A 21,398-nucleotide genomic window follows, 5' to 3' on the forward strand; every position below is an offset into this window, starting at 1 on the left:
CTTGGTGTTTTAAAGTCCCTATGGAATGCAAAAACAACAGTCCCTAAGACAAGGATTCTCTGCATCCTGCACACCACCCATCTTAGTGCTAGGACCACTGCAGGCTAATTTTTATGGGTTGAAAACTTACAGCAACATTAGTATGCTTATAGAGGGTTTTTGTACTTGTTTCTCTAAATAGCTTCCTGATTTTTCACCTTTTCCTTTTTGCCCATATGATCTTCGCACGGATGAGAACTGAGCTCCCCTGTTTCCCCAATCCATTAAGCACTGCTTCAAAGCATGGGTCCATAGTTGTTTTATCTTTTCTTTGGCTGACTGCAGGTGCCATTAGGAAGGTGTTTGAACACTGTCACTGAAAAGAGACTAAACAGGGCCATGGTCTAGGTCTAGAATGGTCTAGAATAGACCCTAGAGTTAGTTTGAGATCCTGTGAGAATATTCCCCAAAATGTCTGGTTTTAGTTTCAGACTACTGTGGAGAACAGTATATAGGTCTGTTGTGTCAGCATAGATAGGCTGAGGGTGACCAATGAACCTCGGGTTCATACCTGAATTTGGTGCAATGCATTCTATTCTGACACCATTTTGGGAAGTATTTATCACCAAAACGGAGGAGGTGCATTTGCCTTCCCTGAGAAGTCCCCAGACTATATTCAATTTACTTTATGTGCTGATCAGCTCCAGTCTTATGTGTGTATGTATGGCTGTACTTGAAAGGGGAGCAGGAAGCTTCCTGAGGGTCTGATGGGACTCACTTCTCACCTGATTTAACAAACTGTGTGTTAAGGTCCACCGTCAGGCCATTCTCAGGGACCCAGAATATCACATCTATTAGAGGTTGGCAAAAGTTCTTAACCTCTCCATTCTGTGCCCTGCCCCTACCAATCCTTTTTTGTATCCATTCCATACCCAGGTGCTGTCTGTGACTGGTCTGCCCATCTGAGCCCTATTAGTGACATGTGTCAGTTGTGTGCCATGCAACTGAGGTCCTCTGAGTCCCCAAACCACACTCCAATATACTTCATACTATTTCTAGTTAGAAGCATAAAGCAATTTAAACAGCTCCATGGCCAGGTGGCATCTGCCTTTGGGAAGATCTTTAATAACAGAATCTATTTCCTGGCTGAAAACCAAATCTGAAGTTTCTGAAGTTCTTTAGCCACAAATAACAATTTTGAAGTCAATGAAACCTCACTGAATATTATCAAGGAAGGATGAGGGGCTGCTTAACTGAAAATACTTTCTGTATGGGGGTGGGTGGTGGGTTCTTTATTATGTGCAAAGAGAAAAAAATCAAGTGTCCCAAGACTGGGGTGTATGCCTCTGTCTTAAACACCAAGACACAGACCGTGAGTGCACTGGATAAAATAATTCGCCAGTGCTCTTGATTCAGATGGAATGTAACAACTGTCCATCTGGGTCTCACTCATTCTCTCTTTGCCGTGTCTCCTTGACTTCCGGCCACCCTGCTTAAAACACCTCCTTCAGCCATAGGCTCATAGCTGGCCTCCTTCTCGCCAGAAAGCAGTGCCGTGCTAACATATTAAAAGCAGAAGCTTTGGGATCAAACCCGCATTACGGTCTCTGCATGCCATTTCTCAGCTGTGGAATCTGGGACAAGTTACCTTCATCCTGGGACCTTATTTTCCTCGCCTTTGCCATGGTCACAGTGAGAGGCCTTTCCTCCCGTGGCAGTTGTGAGAACAGAATTAGGTGAAGCCTGAAACTCCCCCACCCAGAGTGTGGCACACAGTGCCGGTGCTGGCTTCACGATAACACCTAACAGCTACCGAGCACTTAAAAACTCAAGTGCTGAATGCTTTTTCCTCATGTTAGCTTGTTTAATCCTCACAATTACTCCACAGCAATTTATGAGGATGGCACTTCTGTAAATTGCTTAGAGCAGTGTCTGGCACCAAGTAAGCTCTCAATAAATGTTAGCTCTTATTAGTATTACTGTTGCTGTCTTCATTTGACAGGTGAGGGATTTGAGGTGAAGTGAGGTTAAATGTTCACTATTATTATCTACAACTTGCCAGGATATTTGCATATGAGAACACCTATGTTGCAAAAAATTCCACTAGCAAGTATTATTTTAACCATCATATGCTAAGGGAACTAAGGCTTAGAGAGGTTAAATATCTGGCCAAATGCCGCTCAGCTAGAAAGTGGCCGAGCCGGGATCCGATTCCAGACCTACATACACTTGAAACCTGTGCACCCCTGCCCCCTCCGGGTATCACGCTGTCACCCGCTAAGTCTTCGTAACTCTTACCCCTTCGGGAGCATCCCCAGGTCTTAGCCCTTTTTATCTCCACTCCCAGGAGAACCAGGCACTGGGCAGTGACAGCAGAACCCACACCATTCTTAGACCATTTCAATCTGTCCCGACCTATCAACCAGTTAAAAGTGAAATCTTCCCGAGAGATTCCAACTGAACCTGTTTTCGCTGTTCTGTGTTGCTTTGCAAGTTGATGACAGTTGCAGCAGCTGTTGGGACAAGTAAATCTTAGTTGGGTTATTTCTAGTGATCAGAGAGCACACTCCAGGGTCTGGAGACCTGCCTCACACAACCAGGTCCTGTGGACGCAGCAATAATAGAGGCCGAGGGGCCACGCTTCCTAAGAACAGCTGTAGGTCATCCTTTAGGGTGCCTCTATCGGCAACATGGGTTTTACTGGGATTTGAAAATTCTGTTCAATAACAACAAGTGTTTGACCAATACAATTTAATTCAATACAAATCTAAAAAGGAAATCAAAACACCTCAACAGTACTGTAGGCTATAAAAGACTGATGAAGAAGACAGGCCTGATTTGGCGAGTTCCATAAGAGATGTAAATAAATGGCTATGGGGATGCATAAAAAGGAGGTTATTATTATGATGATTAACTATTATTGGAGAAAATCTATGACAGTGGTTTTCTATGATAATTCAATATTCTTTCTAATCATTTGGAGACTTTATTTTTTTAATTTTTTTTAAGATTTTATTTATTTATTTGAGAGAGAGAGAATGAGAGACAGAGAGCATGAGAGGGAGAAGAGTCAGAGGGAGAAGCAGACTCCCTGCTGAGCAGGGAGCCCGATGTGGGACTTGATCCCAGGACTCCAGGATCATGACCTGAGCCGAAGGCAGTCGCTTAACCAACTGAGCCACCCAGGCGCCTGAGACTTTTTTTAAAAAGAAAAAAAAAAACAAACAAACACAATGACTTCTAAGTCCCACAAGAGGTCAAATGAGTCAGAATCTCCAGGGTGTGTTGGCCCAACATAAGTATTTTTAAAAAGCTACTTAGGTGAATCTACTGTGAAACAGGTTTGAGAATCACTGGTTTTGGGGCACCTGCATGGCTTAGTCAGTTAAACGTCTGCCTTCGACTCAGGTCATGATCCCAAGATCCTGAGATCCACCCCTCTGTCAGATTCCCTGCTCAGCAGAGTGTCTGTTTCTCCCTCTTCCTCTGCCTCTCCAGCTCACTTGTGTGCGCTCTTGCTCGCTCTCAAATAAATAAAATCTTAAAAAAAAAAAAAGAATCACTTGTTTAGGAAGCAGTACTTCGTCAGGATTTTGACAACTGGAAATGGGAACAGAGGGATGGTCAGGGAAAAGCATAGAAGTAAAGAAGTAGAGGAAAGAGAGTCTAAGGGGAAGAGTAGAGGAAGGATCTGAGCAGGCTTGTGGATCCATGCACAGTACAAGAGGAAGCAGAGGAAAATAAAGTCTCATTTGCAGGAACAAGATCACGGAGACAGAGGGAGGTCGAGGGAGTTTGAATCTCCTTTTCAAAATATGTAAACTTCTGCTCTTGACATATGCTATGGTTAATTATATATTCGTTCTCATTCCGAGACGACCTAGACAACTATGTCTAGATAAAAAAGTGACTGCTCAAAATTTGTATGTTACAACTGAGAATCACCGACTCAAACTACTGCATCCAAACACAGAGTGCCCTGCACCTTATGGTAACAACTGTGGGTAATCACTGTCATCCTGTCCGCAAATACCCGTTGGAAAATGTTTGTGTGCACATCTCTCCTGGAATTATGAAAATACACAAGCATATGAGGAAGAGGCAGACAGACAATCTGTTAAACTTCTCAGTAATGCCTATTCTGTCTGCCTCTACTTAATACTAGTCATTTTCAATATGATCTTCTTTAGGATCGAGAGGCAAATCTTAAAACATTTTTCTCATGAAATAGTAAATCTTGCATGTGTGCTGGCTTTTAGGACATGAATAACATTCGATGTTTACAGTAACTGATGAAGTCAACAGAGCAGGTGTTATTATTCCTAACAAAAACTGGCATAGAGTGGCATGCAGTTGTCCTCAACTGCCACATTTTGGATTCTGACATATGCCATTCTCACTATTATTCTGGGAAAAAGCATAGCTGAGTACATGTTGCTAAAACACCTTTTAAAAGGTTTTAAAATTCTTTTAGATGTTATTTCTTTATATGTAAGCATTCGTGATGATGTTATTTAGGGCTCATTCTGATGTGATAATTTTCAGTGCCATGAAGGTGCATTTTTATGATTCAGAATATTCCAGGTCACAAATCCCTCAAGAACAGAGACCTTACTTGACTCATATCCATATTCCCAGAAAACTTAACACAGTGCTGGTGTGGTTACTGTTCTCAGTAATTTTTTTTTTTCTAAAAGAAAAACTCACATGATTTTGTGATATTTAACATCTTATGTTACAATCACCATGCACACAACTAGTTATGTCAAGCCAAACAGAAAATAAATCTGACCTGATATGGTTTTGATTATCTAGTCTTTCAAACATTTGACATACATGCATTAAATGCCCCACTTGTGCCCACAGTGCTCGAGGGGCTGGAGGTACCATGACAAAACATAAACCAGGTCTCTGTCCTCAATTTGTACCCTTGTGGCTGGAGATAATTACATACATGGATACATCCAGTAAATTGAGAATTTTAAAATGTTATGAAAGTCATAAAAGAGAGTGATATAACAAAGTCACCAGAAAAGGACTACTTCAGATAAAATGGTCAGAGAGTGGCATTTGGGCTGAGAATGATATAAAGAAGACAGCCATTGTAACAAGACAGGCATTGGTGTTCCAGACAGAAGAGCAAAGGTAAAAGCTCTGAAATGGGGGGGAGTTCATTGTTATGTTCAAGGCATGAAAAATTAAAAAGGCTAACATCTGTAGGAGTGAAGTCTAAGAAGTAGGTAGAGGCAATATCACCTAAAGCCTAAGGCCACGTGAAGAAGTTAGAATTTTATTTTACATTCAATGGGAAGGCATTAGAAGGTTGTAATAAGAAAATGACATGATTTGACATATGTATCTGCTGCACCATGAAATATTCTGAACTAAGAGTACTCTCAGCTACCAAAGTAAAACTGAAGAATGGCCAGATTTCTATTCTTATTAAGACCCATTCACAGGGAGGTGGAGCAAGATGGCGGAGGAGTAGGAGACCTGGATTTCGTCTGGTCTCAGGAATTCAGCTGAATAGGGATCAAACCATTCTGAACACCTACGAACTCAACAGGAGGTCGAAAAGAAGAATAGCAACAACTCTCTGGACAGAAATGCGACCACTTTCTGGAAGGTCGGACATGCGGAAAAGTGAATCCGAGGCGATATTCGGGAGGATAGACAGCGGGGGAGGGGGCCTCCGGCGGCCACTTCTGGCAAGTGATAGACCTGCGGAGCACAAAACCGGAATTTGAGAAGTGGGCTCCACTGAGGGACTTTGCTCCAGTGGCTAAGCCGGGGGTGGAACCCTCGTGGGACAGTGTAGTCTCAGGACCCTTGGAGTCACAGAAAAACTGGGGGTGCCTGAGTGCGGCAGAGCTCCCAGGTATTGGAGCGGGGAAGCTGGCTGCAGAGACGGAGCCGAGGCGCAGGCTCTCAGCTCGGGGTTGCCATAAACTGTGATCCGCGGCCCAGTCGGGCCACTGCTCCTCCAGCAGGGACCCAACAAGCGGCAGAGCCGGCGAAACTCCCCTTCCTCCCCCGGGAGGAGTGGCGGAGGAGCGCACCGCAGGGATCTGCTGGATTTGGAGACTCCACACCGAGTCGGGTGCCAGAGATAGAAATGCTCGGTCACAGGCCGGGTGAGCATGGAGTGCGGCCAAAGACCAGGGACACGGGAGTGACTGACTGCTTTTCTCTGGGGGCGCACTGAGGAGCGAGGCCCCAAGTTCTCGGTTCCTCTGGGCGGAGATTGGGAAGCCACCATTTTCACTCTCGTCCTCCAAAGCTGTACCGAAAGGTTGCAGGGAACAAAAGCTCCCGAGAGCAAACCCGAGCAGATTGCTTAGCCCTGATGGACAAGGGCGGGGTAATTCCGCCTCTGGCAAAGACATGTGGGAACCATGGCAAGAGGTCCCTCCCCAGAAGATCAGCACGAACAGCCAGCAAGCCAAGACCAAGTTTACCGATCAAAGAGAATGGGAGAACTCCAGCACTAGGGAAATACTGCACATAGAATTCATGGCTTTTTTTACCATAATTCATTAGTTTTTCAAAGTTAATTTTTTAACTTTTTTTTTTATTTTTCTTTTTCCCTTTTTCAACCAACATCTTATCAATCCCTTTTTTAAAAAAACATTTTTTATTTTTCATTTTTAGAGTCATATTTTATCCCTTCAGAGTAGTTACCCTTATTTTTGGCATATATACATATAAGTTGTCCTCTTCTTAAAATTTTGAGATACAGTTTCTTCTAACAGATCAAAATATTCCCTAAATCACTAGTGTATGGCTTTGTTCTAGTCTCCTGCCTGATCACATTCTCTCCCCTTTTTTTCCTTTTTCCGTTAAATCTTCTTTCTTTTTTCAAACAACTTCTAATCTTATCAGTTCCTTTTATAAAATCTTTTATAATTTTCATCTTTACGGTCATCTTCCATCCCTTCACTGTATCAACTTTTATTTTGTACCTATATAAGTCTTTCTTGCTTTAAAATTTTAGGAGGCACTTTTTTCTAACAGACCAAAATACGCACAAAATCTAGTGTGTGGCACTGATCTATGCACTAGCCTGATCATTTTTGATCATATTCGGTTTTTTTTTGTATTGTTCTGTTTTTGTTTTTATCTTTTTTTTTTTTCTTTCTTTTCTCTTTTCTTTTTCTTTCTTTCCCTTTCTTTCCCCCTGGTTTCAGGTCTTTTCTGATTTGTATAGAGTATATTTGCTGGGGACGTTGTTAACCTGTGAGCATTTTGTTCTCATTCATCTATACTCCTCTGGACAAAATGACAAGACGAAAAAAATCACCTCAGCAAAAAGAACAAGAGGTAGTACCATCACCCAGGGACCTACTCAATATGGACATTAGTACCCTGCCAGACCTAGAGTTCAGAATCATGACTTTAAAGATACTAGCTGGGCTTGAAAAAAGCGTGGAAGTTATTAGAGAAACCCTTTCTGGAGAAATAAAAGAACTAAAATCTAACCAAGTCGAAATCAAAAAGGCTATTAATGAGGTGCACTAAAAAATGGGGGCGCTAACTGCTAGGATAAATGAGGCAGAAGAGAGAATCAGTGATATAGAAGACCAAATGATGGAAAATAAAGAGGCTGAGAAAAAGAGAGAGAAACAACTACAGGATCACGAGGGCAGAATTCGAGACATAAGCGATACGATAAGACGAAACAACATTAGAATAATTGGGATCCCAGAAGAAGAAGAAAGAGAGAGAGGGGCAGAAGGTTTATTGGAGCAAATAATAGCAGAGAACTTCCCTAATGTGAGGAAGGAAACAGGCATCAAAATCCAGGAGGCACAGAGAACCCCTCTCAAAATCAATAAAAATAAGTCAACACCGCGACATCTAATAGTAAAACTTATGAGTCTCAGAGACAAAGAGAAAATCCTGAAAGCAGCTCGGGAGAAGAGATATGCAACCTACAATGGTAGAAATATTAGATTGGCAACAGACCTATCCACAGAGACCTGGCAGGCCAGAAAGGACTGGCATGATACCTTCAGAGCACTAAAGGAGAAAAATATGCAGCCAAGAATACTATATCCAGCTAGACTGTCATTGAAAATAGAAGGAGAGATAAAAAGCTTCCAGGACAAACAAAAACTAAAGGAATTTGCAAACACGAAACCAGCCCTCCAAGAAATATTGAAAGGGGTCCTCTAAGCAAAGAGAGAGCCTAAAAGCAGCATAGCTCAGAAAGGAACACAGACAATATACAGTAACAGTCACCTTCCAGGCAATACAATGGCACTAAATTCATACCTTTCAATACTTACCCTGAATGTAAATGGGCTAAATGCCCCAATCAAAAGACACAGGCTATCAGATTGGATTAAAAAACAAGACCCATCCATATGCTGTCTGCAAGAGACTCATTTTAGACCCAAAGACACCCCCAGATTGAAAGTGAGGGGGTGGAAAACCGTTTACCATGCTAATGGAAACCAAAAGAAAGCTGGGGTGGCAATCCTTACATCAGACAAATTAGATTTTACAACAAAGACTGTAATAAGAGATGAAGAAGAACACTATATCCTACTTAAAGGGTCCATCCAACAAGAAGATCTAACAATTGTAAATATCTATGCCCCTACCATGGGAGCATGAATTATATAAGGCAATTAATAACAAAAGCAAAGAAACACATTGACAACAGTACAATAATAGTGGGGGACTTTAACACCCCCCTGACGGAAATGGACAGATCATCTAAGCAAAAGATCAACAAGGAAATAAAGACTTTAAATGACACACTGGACCAAAGGGACTTCACAAATTCAGAACATTCCATCCCAAAGCAACGGAATACACATTCTTCTCTAGTGCCCATGGAATATTCTCCAGAATTGATCACATCCTAGGTCACAAATCAGGTCTCAACCGGTACCAAAGATTGGGATCATTCCCTGCATATTTTCAGACCACAATGCTTTGAAACTAGAACTCAATCACAAGAGGAAAGTCGGAAAGAACTCAAATACATGGAGGCTAAAGAGCATCCTACTAACGAATGAATGGGTGAACCAGGAAATTAAAGAAGAATTAAAAAAATTCATGGAGACCAATGAAAATGAAAATACAACTGTTCAAAATCTTTGGGATACAGCAAAGGCAGTCCTGAGAGGAAAGTATATAGCAATACAAGCCTTTGTCGAGAAACAAGAAAGGTCTCAAATATACAACCTAACCCTACACCTAAAGGAGCTGGAGAAAGAACAGCAAATAAAGCCTAAACCCAGCAGGAGAAGAGAAATAATGAAGATCAGAGCAGAAATCAATGAAATAGAAACCAAAAGAACAGTAGAACACATCAATGAAACTAGGAGCTGGTTCTTTCAAAGAATTAACAAGATTGATAAACCCCTGGCCAGACTTATCAAAAAGAAAAGAGAAATGACCCACATCAACAAAATCATGAATGAAAGAGGAGAGATCACAACCAACACCAAAGAAATACAAACAATTCTAAGAACATATTATGAGCAACTCTATGCAAGCAAATTAGATAACCTGGAAGAAATGGGTGCATTCCTAGAGATGTATCAACTACCAAAATTGAACCAAAAGAAAGAGAACACCTGAACAGACCTATAACCACTAAGGAAATTGAAGCAGTCATCAAAAATCTCCCAACAAACAAAAGCCCAGGGCCAGATGGCTTCCCAGGGGAATTTTATCAGACATTTAAAGAAGAATTAATTCCTATTCTCCTGAAACTGTTCCAAAAAATAGAAATGGAAGGAAAACTTCCAAACTCATTTTATGAGGCCAGCATTACCTTGATCCCAAAACCAGACAAAGACCCTGTCAGAAAGGAGAATTACAGACCAATATCCTTAATGAACACGGATGCAAAAATTCTCACCAAAATACTAGCCAATAGGATCCAACAGTACATTAAAAGGATTATTCACCAGGACCAAGTGGGATTTGTCCCTGGGCTGCAAGGCTGGTTCAACATCTGCAAATCAATCAACGTGATACAATACATTAACAAAAGAAAGAACAAGAATCATATGATCCTCTCAATAGATGCAGAAAAAGCATTGGACAAAGTACAGCATCCTTTCTTGATCAAAACTCTTCAGAGTATAGGAATAGAGGGTACATACCCCAATATCATAAAAGCCATCTATGAAAAACCTACAGTGAATATCATTCTCAATGGGGAAAAGCTGAGAGCTTTTCCCCTAAGGTCAGGAACGTGGCAGGGATGTCCACTATCACCACTGCTATTCAACATAGTATTAGAAGTCCTAGCCACAGCAATCAGACAACAAAAAGAAATCAAAGGCATCCAAATCGGCAAAGAGGAAGTCAAACTCTCACTCTTTGCAGATGATATGATACTGTATGTGGAAAACCCAAAAGACTCCACCCCAAAACTGCCAGAACTCATACAGGAATTCAGTAAAGTGGCAGGATATAAAATCAATGCACAGAAATCAGTGGCATTCCTATACACCAACAACAAGACAGAAGAGAGACAAATCAAGGAGTCGATCCCATTTACAACTGCACCCAAAATCATAAGATACCTAGGAATAAATTTAACCAAAGGGGCAAAGGATCTGTACTCAGAAAACTAAAATACTCATGAAAGAAATTGAAGAAGACAGAAAGAAATGGAAAAACGTTCCATGCTCATGGATTGGAAGAACAAACATTGTGAAGATGTCAATGCTACCTAGAGCAATCTACACATTCAATGCAATCCCCATCAAAATACCATCCACTTTTTTCAAAGAAATGGAACAAATCATCCTAAAATTTGTATGGAACCAGAAGAGACCCCGAATAGCCACAGGAATGTTGAAAAAGAAAAGCAAAGCTGGTGGCATCACAAATCCGGACTTCCAGCTCTATTACAAAGCTGTCATCATCAAGACACTATGGTACTGGCACAAAAACAGACATTAGATCAATGGAACAGAATCGAGAGCCCAGAAATGGACCCTCAGCTCTATGGTCAACTCATCTTTGACAAAGCAGGACAGAATGTCCAATGGAAAAAAGACAGTCTCTTCAACAAATGGTGTGGGGAAATTGGACAGCGACATGCAGAAGAATGAAACTGGACCGTTTCCTTACAGCACACACAAAAATAGATTCCAAATGGTTGAAAGACCTAAACGTGAGACAGGAGTCCATCAAAATCCTAAAGGAGAACACAGGTAGCAACCTCTTCGACCTCAGCTGCAGCAACTTCTTCCTAGAAACATCGCCAAAGGCAAGGGAAGCAAGGGCAAAAATGAACTATTGGGATTTCATCAAGATAAAAAGCTTTTGCCCAGCAAAAGAAATAGTCCACAAAACCAAAAGACAACCGACAGAATGGGAGAAAATATTTGCAAATGACATATCAGATAAAAGGGCTAGTCTCTAAAATCTATAAAGAACTTATCAAACTCAACACCCAGAAAACAAATAATCCAATCAAGAAATAGGCAGAAGACATGAACAGACATTTTTCCAAAGAAGACATCCAAATGGCCAACAGACACATGAAAAAGTGCTCCACATCGCTCGGCATCAGGGAAATCCAAACCAAAACCTCAATGAGATACCACCTCGCACCAGTCAGAATGGCTAAAATTAACAAGTCAGGAAACGACAGATGTTGGCGGGGATGCGGAGAAAGGGGAACCCTCCTACACTGTGGGTGGGAATGCAAGCTGGTGCAGCCACTCTGGAAAACAGTATGGAGGTTCCTCAAACAGTTGAAAATAGAGCTACCATACGATCCAGCAATTGCACTACTGGGTATTTACCCCAAAGATACAAATGTAGGGATCCGAAGGGGTACGTGCACCCCAATGTTTATAGCAGCCATGTCCACAATAGCCAAACTGTGGAAAGAGCCAAGATGTCCATCGACAGATGAATGGATAAAGAAGAGGTGTTATATATACACACTGGAACATTATGCAGCCATAAAAAGGAATGAGATCTTGCCATTTGCAACCACGTAGGTGCAACTGGAGGGTGTTATGCTGAGTGAAATAAGTTAATCAGAGAAGGACATGTATCATATGACCTTACTGATATGAGGAATTTTTATCCTCAGGAAACAAACTGAGGGTTGCTGGAGTGGTGGGGGGTGGGAGGGATGGGGTGGCTGGGTGATAGACATTGGAGAGGGTATGTGCTATGGTGTGCACTGTGAATTGTGCAAGACTGTTGAATCACAGATCTGTACTTCTGAAACAAATAATGCAACATATGTTAAGAAAAAAGAAAAAGAAGAAGATAGCAGGAGGGGAAGAATGAAGGGGAGTAAGTCGGAGGGGGAGACGAACCATGAGAGACAATGGACTTTGAAAAACAAACTGAGGGTTCTAGAGGGGAGGGGGTGGGGGGATGGGTTAGCCTGTGATGGGTATTAAAGAGGGCACATTCTGCGTGGAGCACTGTGTGTGGAGCACAAACAATGAATCATGAACCCTACATCAAAAACTAATGATGTAATGTATAGTGATTAACATAACAATAAAAAAGACCCAATCACAAAGACATTTCCAAAAGTATGGAAATGAAGGGCATTCAGATTCACAATTGCCCTAATTAAAAATGCCACTAATAAAAACAACTCTATTGCCTTGTCAAGGAATCCAATTTGCTGTAGCTTTCCTGTACAGACCAGGGATCAGTTCGTGGAAGAAGAAAAGTGCTTCTTCAGGGAGGGCAGGAGATCTGATCCCCCAGGCAAACCACTCAGCATGGCAGAGAAAAATCTGCAGGTGAGGTGACCATGACATCTGTCATCCTAACAGGGACATTTATGGGAGTGACAAGGCACTATGGATAATTACATCAGAACAACAGGCATAAACTGGAACTGCACTGGGTATCTGGGATGTAGAGTGACCCTTGACTTAGGCTTGAGTCTCAACTTGCATCAAACCAACTATGCGGCTGGGAACAAGGTGTCACCGTTTTTGAGACTGAATTTCTTTGTTAGGCACACGAATTGGTGGCAATTTTCTCATTGACTGAACACCAATTACCAGAGGGTCTTACTGGAGAGATAGAAGAATAAAGTCCATTTCACACCCACGTTCTAGTTGGAGAGCAAATAAACTGTACAGTGGTACAAGTTTCTATGGTATAAGCCAGAGAAATATACATCAGGAGAAAACTAAAGCTAGCCGGGGACAGCAGTGATGACTCCTAGGAAAACATCGAATAATGCTTCATGGGGGCCTGGTGGAACACGAGCTGAAATTAGGAAAAATAACTGAAATTCCCATGAATTTGGGAATCAAGACGATCAAGGAAAAGATAGGATTATCTTTAATTCAGAGTTCTGTTCCATTCCAGCCAGAGAGGACAGCATAGGCAAAAACATCTAAGAGTATAAGAGCATGGCAGCTCCAGGCATTTATAACATTGGTTTAACATAGGTAATCTCTAGGGTTCTTCATGCAACAAAAAGTTGGGTCTCCCATTAAATGAGATCAAATATTGTGTTTAATAATGAGATTTTTATTTTTAGTGCCACAGTGTAATACTACACAAGGCCAATATTCTTTCTCCATTCCTCAATCACAGTTGCCATTCTATCTATTCCTATTAACATAACTTATTTATACCGAGTTGCACACACACACAGAACTTCTTGGCCATATGTACAGGAAGTATCTGAAGACCCAGGATAACTATAAACCTGTCCCTAAGCTTACAAGGCACCTGAGTGGCTCAGTCAGTTAAGCATCTGACTCTTGGTTTCCACTCAGGTCCTGATCTCAGGGACATGAGATCCAGCCCCAAGTTGGGCTCTGAGCTCAGTCTGCTTGAGATTCTCTCCCTCTGCACCACCTTCCACCCCCCACACCCCCCAACCCCAGCTCACACACAGACACTCTCTCTCTAAAATAAATTAAACAAACAAAAGAATAAAAGAAACATACAGCCTAGGGCAGAATGCTGAATATGCAGGAACACTGAAGATAATGGTAACTAACATTTACTGAATATTAACAGGTGTCAATACAATTAATTCCTGCAACGCTCATATGACCTAAATAGCAACATTTCCATTTTATGGATGAGATACTCAGGTATGGACTAGATAAGATCTTGCCACTGGGAACCTATTTAGAAATGAAAGAGCTAGAATTTGACAGCAGGCGTTTGGCTCTGGGATCCATGCTTTTAACAACTATACTGCATGCCTCTCAACAGGAGTGGTAGACAGTTCATGCTCTGTGCCCATTGTTCCCTAATTCATCTTTACTTTAAAACAACCTCAGAGGAGAAGTTGGAAAAACACTAGGTGGATCTCAGTAGCAACCTTCAAAAATATATATATATATATGCAATGAGCAGAGACAGTAAATTTTCAAAATCACATTCCCATTTTCTAATTCAGCAGTCTGAACCCAAGGTCAGAAGGCTTGCCCTGTAGGTTTCTCCAAATCCACATGAAGAATTTAGTTGAATTCACAGGACATGATGTAAATGGATTGGCCAAAGTTCTCATGGAAACAATGACAGGTTTGATCAGCTGTTTGCATATCATGAAAGTTGTAGGGTCTTGAAGGTAAAAAAACAAAACAAAACAAAAAAAAACTCCATCTGCTAGCTTCCTCTGTTCAGCATTTAACAGAACCTCAAGCAGAACAGTGATTAGAGAGACTTTGTAAGTAAGGATGATGGTGGTAATAACAATAATAAGGTTAATGCAGCTGTATTACATTTGTGCAACAATGGAAAGCTTACAATCTCTAAATGTGTGGCATCCCATTTAATCCTAGCAACACATATATATTATTATTCCATTTTTACCCTCTCACCGACAAAGATTCAGAGAGGGGCAGTGCCTTTTTCAGTACGAGAGCTGGGATTTAACCTCAACTTTCTCATTCCACCAGTATTTCTTCTTCTCCCATTTCTGTTTCTCAAACTGTTAAAAATTTCAGCAAGCCACCATGGTTTTGCTCCAAAAGAACTAAAAGCCATGGCACACAGACCCAGGCTTTGAAACTCTTGACTGCCCCAGTTTCCATATAAAAATCCTAAAGCCCCACACTGCATAATCCCTGGCCTACTCCTTGAATTGCTGAGAGAGGAAATTTGAAAACTGATGAGTTTAACCAGTGAGGGCCATATTTTAACACTGGGAGCTGAAGAGAGTGCCAAAGCAGGCTGCCCCTCCTGCAAAGGGCCAGAAGGATGAAGGGCATGGCTAAAAGCTGCTTACCAACACAGGACTCCCCGGATAGTGAAAAGGTCCCATCGTCATGGAAACCGCTTCTGCACTCACAGTGGTACCACCCTGGCAGGTTAACGCAGCGGGAATGGTTGTGGCACTCAATGATTCCCTCTGTGCATTCATCAATATCTGCCTCAGAGAAAAACACAAGCCCACCAGGACATTAATTTCTTTTGACACTAACCTTTTAGTAAACACCTAAAACATGTTCAACAGATCAGTTAAAAGTGATTAGTCACCAAAAATGAAAGTTACAGGAAGAACCAAATCCCATTTTTTCCAGAATTCAAACAAATGGAAAGCTAGGGATGTGTTCTCATATACTGAATAATAAAATTGAGAGCTGATGGTCATGAAGACATCCTAACTACAAATGTTGTGTTGGCTTCTGCATAACCAAAAAGGAAATTGAGGATGTTTGGCACGCTTTTGGTATTGAGTGTATATGGCTTTTCTCAGATTCATTGTTTCCAAAAAAGTAATTCCAGATATTATTTGCTGTTCTTTGAAAACATCTATGAACGAATAAGCTCAAGAAACTCTGGGTCAAATAGTGTTGAACTGATTTTTTTATACTGCCCTATCAAAGAGACTTATCATATTCATACCCCCTGCAAAACTTAGGGAAGAGAATAATAATATGCTGTTTCCCACCTGTGAGACTGTTTTGGGGAGCAGAGGTGGGGAACTACTGTTCTAATTCTTTTTAAGCTTAAGGACTTGATTTATGATTAGTCATTCAGAGATCCTCATTCTTTAGTCATTCCTTTTTTTTTTATTATGTTCAATTAGCCAACATATAGTACATCATTAGTTTTTGATGCAGTGTTCAATGATTCATTAGTTCCGTATAACGCCCAGTCCTCATCACAACATGTGCCCTCCTTAATACGCTCTTCAGTCGTTCCTGATGAAAGGACATATTCTGGGCTTTGTTTGCTCTAGGATCTGACTTTTTTTAACATAAGCAAATGCCTAGATCACGCACAGATTCTCTAGTGCAAAGGCTTGCCTCTGAGCTGAAGGAGTTGACACCACTGCAGAAAGACAAGCTGTCAATTGTTATGCCAGGGTCAGCTCATTCTTATAAATCTCTCCATGCAATTGTTTCTTGGAATATAGACATTGTTGGCTAGAAATCTTTTACTAGGTCTCCTGGAAATATCTGAACTATGCCAGTCTTCTCCAAATAGAAATCTAATTAATATTGGGATATAACACATAATGAATAAAACACATTTTGGAGTCTTTTTCAGCAGTGCCCTGCTGTAGGCATTGGCTCAGGGGCAATCAGCTACCAGTTGTGCTATTACCTTGACATGTCCTAAGGTGGGCACGGGGCTGTGAATGTAGTTTGCAACCTGTCAGTCTCATCTTGTGGCATTCCAGCCAAGTAAGGAGAGAAAAACTAGCTCTTTATACTGGGCAAATCCAGCTTTTTCTTTTCTTTTCTTTTTTTCTTTTCTGCCAACTGCCATCTTCTTCATTTTTAATTTTTTTATTATGTTCAATTAGCCAACATATAGTACATCATTAGTTTCTGATGTAGTGCTCAACAATTCATTAGTTGCATATAACAACCAGTGCTTATCACATCACATGTCCTCCTTAATACCCATTACCTGGATACCTCTTCCCCTAACCCCCCCTCCCTTCTGTAACCCTCAGTTTGTTTCCCAGAGTCTGGAGTCTCTCATGGTTTGTCTCCCTCTCTGATTTCTTGCCATTCAGTTTCCCTTCCCTTCCCCTGTGGTCCTCTGTGCTATTGCTTATGTTCCACATATGAGTGAAACCATATGATAACTGTCTATCTCTGCTTGACTTATTTCTCTTAGCATAATCTCCTCCAGTTCCATCCATGTCGATGCAAGTGGTAGGTATTCATCCTTTCTGACGGCTGAGTAATATTCCATTGTATTATGAACCACATCTTCTTTATCCGTTCATCTGTTGAAGGGCATCTCGGCTCCTTCCACAGTTTGGCTCTTGTGGACACTGCTGCTATGAACATTGGGGTGCCTGTGCCCCTTCTTTTCACTACATCTGTATCTTTGGGGTAAATACCTAGTAGTGCAATTGCTGGGTCATAGGGTAGCTCTATTTTTAATGTCTTGGGGAACATCCATACTGTTCTCCAGAGTGGCTGTACCAGCTCGCATTCCCACCAATGGTGTAAGAGGGTTCTCCTTTCTCTACATCCTCACCAACATTTGTTGTTCCCTGTCTTATTAATTTTAGACATTCTAACTGGTGTAAGGTAGTATCTCATTGTGGTTTCTTCCTTTATGACTTCATCATTCAGCCCATATAATTCTTTGACATGTAGCATCCCTTAGTTTTTATTAACTTTTTAATTTTTTTAGTTTTTAATTTTAATTCCAGTATAGTTAGCATACAACAGTATTAGTTTCATGTGTACAGTAGAGTGATTCAACAATTCTATAATAGAGGACTCAGTGCTCATCAGGATAAGTATATGATTTAATCCCTATCACCTATTTAACCCATCCCCCCATCCATACTAATAACCATCAGTTTATTTTTTATAGTTAAGAATCTGTTTCTTGGTTTGTCTATTTTTTTGCTTGCTCACTTATGTTTCTTAAACTCCACATATGAGTGAAATCATATGGTATTTGTCTTTTTCTCACTTATTTTGCTTAGCATTATATCCTCTAGCTCCATCCATGTCATTGCATATGGCAAGATATCATTCTTTTATGGCTGAATAATATTCCATTGTGTACACACACACACACACACACACACACACACACACACACACCACATCTTCTTTGTTCCCTCATCCATCAATGTATACTTGGGCTATTTCCAATATTTGACTATGGTAAATAATGCTGCAATAAACATAGGGGTGTATGTATCCCTTCAAATTAGTGCTTTTGTATTTTGGGGGTAAATACATAGTAGAGTGATTCCTGGATCAGAAGGTAGTTCTATTTTTAATTTTTTGAGGTATTTCCATAGTGTTTTGCACAGTGGCTGCATCAGTTTTCATTCCCACCAACAGTGCATTAGGGTTCCTTTGTCTCCACATCCTCGCCAACACTTGTTTCTTGTGTTGTTGATTTTAGCCACTCTGACAGGTGTGAGGTGATATTTCATTGTCATTTTGATTTGCATTTCCCTGATGATGAGTGATGTGAGCATCTCATCATGAGTCTGTCTTTCATTTGTCATTGGTATGTCTTCTTTGGAGAAATGTCTGTTCATGTCTTCTGCCTATTTTTTTTAATTGGATTATTTGGTTTTTGGGTGTTGAGTTGTATCAGTTTTTTTTTAAACTTTTATTTATTTGACAGAGAGTGAGCGAAAACACAAGCAGGAGGAGCAGCAGAGGGAGAGGGAGAGGGAGAAGTAGACTCCCCACTGAGCAGGGAGCCTGATGCGGGGCTCGATTCCAGGACCCAGGGATCATGACCTGAGCTGAAGGCAGACGTTTAACTGACGGAGCCTCCCGGGTGCCCCTGTATCATTTCTTTATATATATTAGATACTAACCCTTTATTGGACATGTTATTTGCAAATATCTCCCATTCCATAGTTGCCTTTTAGTTTTGTTGATTGTTTCCTTCACTGTGCAGAAACTTTTATTTTGAAGTAGTGACAATAGTTTATTTTTGCTTTTAATTCCCTTGTCTCAGGAGACATATCTAGAAAAGTGTTGCTATGGCCAATGTCAGAGACATTACTGCCTCTGCTCATTTCTAGGATTTTTAGAGCTTCAAGTTTCACATTTAGGTCCTTAATCCATTTTGAGCTTACATTTGTGTATGGTGTGTGAGAAAGTTGTCCAGGTTCATTCTTTTCCATGTAGCTGTCCAGTTTTCCCAGCAACATTTGTTGAAGAGATTTTCCCATTGTATATTCTTTCCTCCTTTGTTGAAAATTAATTGACCATAAAATTATGGGTTTATTTCTGGGTTTTCTATTCTGTTCCATTGATCTTTGTGTCTGTTTTTATGCCAGTACTATACTGTTTTGACTACTTCAGGTTTGTAATATAACTTGAAGTCTGGAATTGTGATAGCTCCAGTTTTGATTTTTTCTTTTTTTTTAAAGACATTTACTTTAGAGAGAGAGTGCATGGAGGGGAGGAGCAGAGGGAGAGGGAGAGAGAAATTCAAGCAGACTCTCTGCACTAAGTGTGGAGTCCAGCATGGGGTTCGATCTCACGGCCCTCAGATCATGACCTGAGCTGAAATCAAGAGTCAGATGCTTAACTGACTATGCCACCCAGGCACTAGTTTTTCATTAAACAATGCTTTGGCTATTTATGGTTTTTTGTGGTTCCATACAAATGTTAGGATTGTTCCAGTTCTGTGAACAATGCTATAGGTATTTTGGTAGGGACTGCTTTAAATCTATAGAATACTTTGGGTAGTATAGATATTTTTAACAATATTTGTTCTTCCAATCCATGAGCATGAAATACCTTTCCATTTGTTTGTGTCATCTTCGCTGTCTTTCATCAGTGTTTTATAGTTTTCAGAGTAGAGTCTTAAACCTCATTGGACAAGTTTATTCCGAGATAATTTATTATTTTTGGTGCAACTGTAAATGAGATCGTTTTCCTCATTTCACTTTCTGCTGTTTAATTATTAGTATATAGAAATGCATCAGATTTGTGTACACTACTTTTGTACCCTGCAACTTTAGTGAATTCATTTATCAGTTCTAGCAGTTTTGTCATGAAGTCTTTCGGGTTTTCCATATATGGATCATATCAACAACTAAAGTTTTACTTCTTCCTTACTGATGTGGAGGCCTTTTATTTCTTTTTGTTGTCTAATTGCTGTCACTGGGATTTCCAGTACTATACTGAATAAAAGTGGTGATAGTGGACATCCTTGTCTTGATCCTCACCTTAGGGGAAAGGCTCCTAGGTTGTTCCATTGAATATAATGTATGCTGTGAGTTTTTCATATAAGGCCTTTATTATGTTGTGGTATGTTCCCTCTAAACCTACTTTGTTGAGGGTTTTTATCATGGATGTTGTATTTTGTCAAGTTTTTTTTACATCTTTTGAAATGATCATGCAGTTATCCTCTTATTGATGTGATGTATCACACTGATTGATTTGCAAATGTTGAACCACCCTTGCATCCCAGGAATAAATCTCACTTGATCATGGTGAATGATTTCTTTTTAGTGTATTTTTGGATTTGGTTTACTAGTATTTTGTTGAGAATTTTTGCATCTCTGGCCTATAGTTCTCCTATTTTGTTGTGACTTTATCTGGTTTTCGTATCAGGGTGATATTGGCCTCATAGAATGAATTTCACAGCTTTCCTTCCTCTTCTATTTGTTGGAATCATTTGAGAAGAATAGGTATTAACTCTTTTTTAAATGTTTGGTAGAATTCACCTGTTCAGCCATCTGATCCTGGACTTTTGTTTACTGGCAGTTTTTTGATTATTGATTCAATTTCATTGGTAGTATTTGGTCTGTTCAAATTTTCTATTTCTTCCTGCTTCTGTTTGTTATGTTATACATGTCTAGGAATTTATACATTTCTTCTAGGTTGTCCAATTTGTTGGAATATAATTTTTCATAATATTCTCTTACAATTGTTTATATATCTGTGGGGTGGGTTGGTATTTCTCCTTGTTCATTGTAATTTTATTTATCTGGGTCCTCTCTCTCTTTCTCTCTCTGGATGAGTCTGGCTGGAGATTTATCAATTTTGTTGAACCTCTCAAAGAACCAGCTCCTGGTTTCTTTGATTTGTTCTATTGTTTTTTAGTTTTTTCATTTATTTCTGCTCTAATCTTTATTTCCTTTCTTCTGCTAGTTTTAGGTTCTGTTTGTCTTTTTTTCTAGCTCCTTTATGTACAAAGTTAAATTTTTTATTTGTGATTTTTCTTGTTTCTGAGGCATTGCTATAAACTTCCCTCTCGGAACTGCTTTTGCTGTGTCCCAAAGATTCTGGACCATTGGATTTTCATTTTCATTTGTTTCCATTTCATCTTTTATTTTCTGGTTGACCCATTCACTGTTCAGTAGCATGTTGTTTCGTTTCAGTGTTGTGCTCTTTCCAGATTTTTTCTTATGCTTGAATTCTAGGTTCATAACGGTGTGGTCAGAAAAGATGTATGGTATGACTTTGATCTTTTTGAATTTGTTGAGACTTGTTTTGTGACCTTTTATGTGATCTATTCTGGAGAATATT

General features: G+C 40.3%; 1 protein-coding gene across 1 annotated transcript in view; it reads right to left on the minus strand.

The window, feature by feature from the left end:
- The window catches only part of NELL1 (neural EGFL like 1), an 820,872-nt gene that overhangs the window by 32,516 nt on the left and 766,958 nt on the right, over positions 1–21,398 (minus strand). The window contains exon 16 of the mRNA XM_088017492.1: positions 15,194–15,334. Within this exon, the coding sequence (XP_087873618.1) occupies positions 15,194–15,334 (141 nt within the window). The remainder of the gene's footprint in view (positions 1–15,193; positions 15,335–21,398) is intronic.

This window comes from Eumetopias jubatus, unplaced genomic scaffold (genome assembly GCF_037043125.1).
Source record: "Eumetopias jubatus isolate StellerSeaLion01/CBP00866 unplaced genomic scaffold, mEumJub1_p1.0 scaffold_13, whole genome shotgun sequence".
NCBI lineage: Eukaryota > Metazoa > Chordata > Mammalia > Carnivora > Otariidae > Eumetopias > Eumetopias jubatus.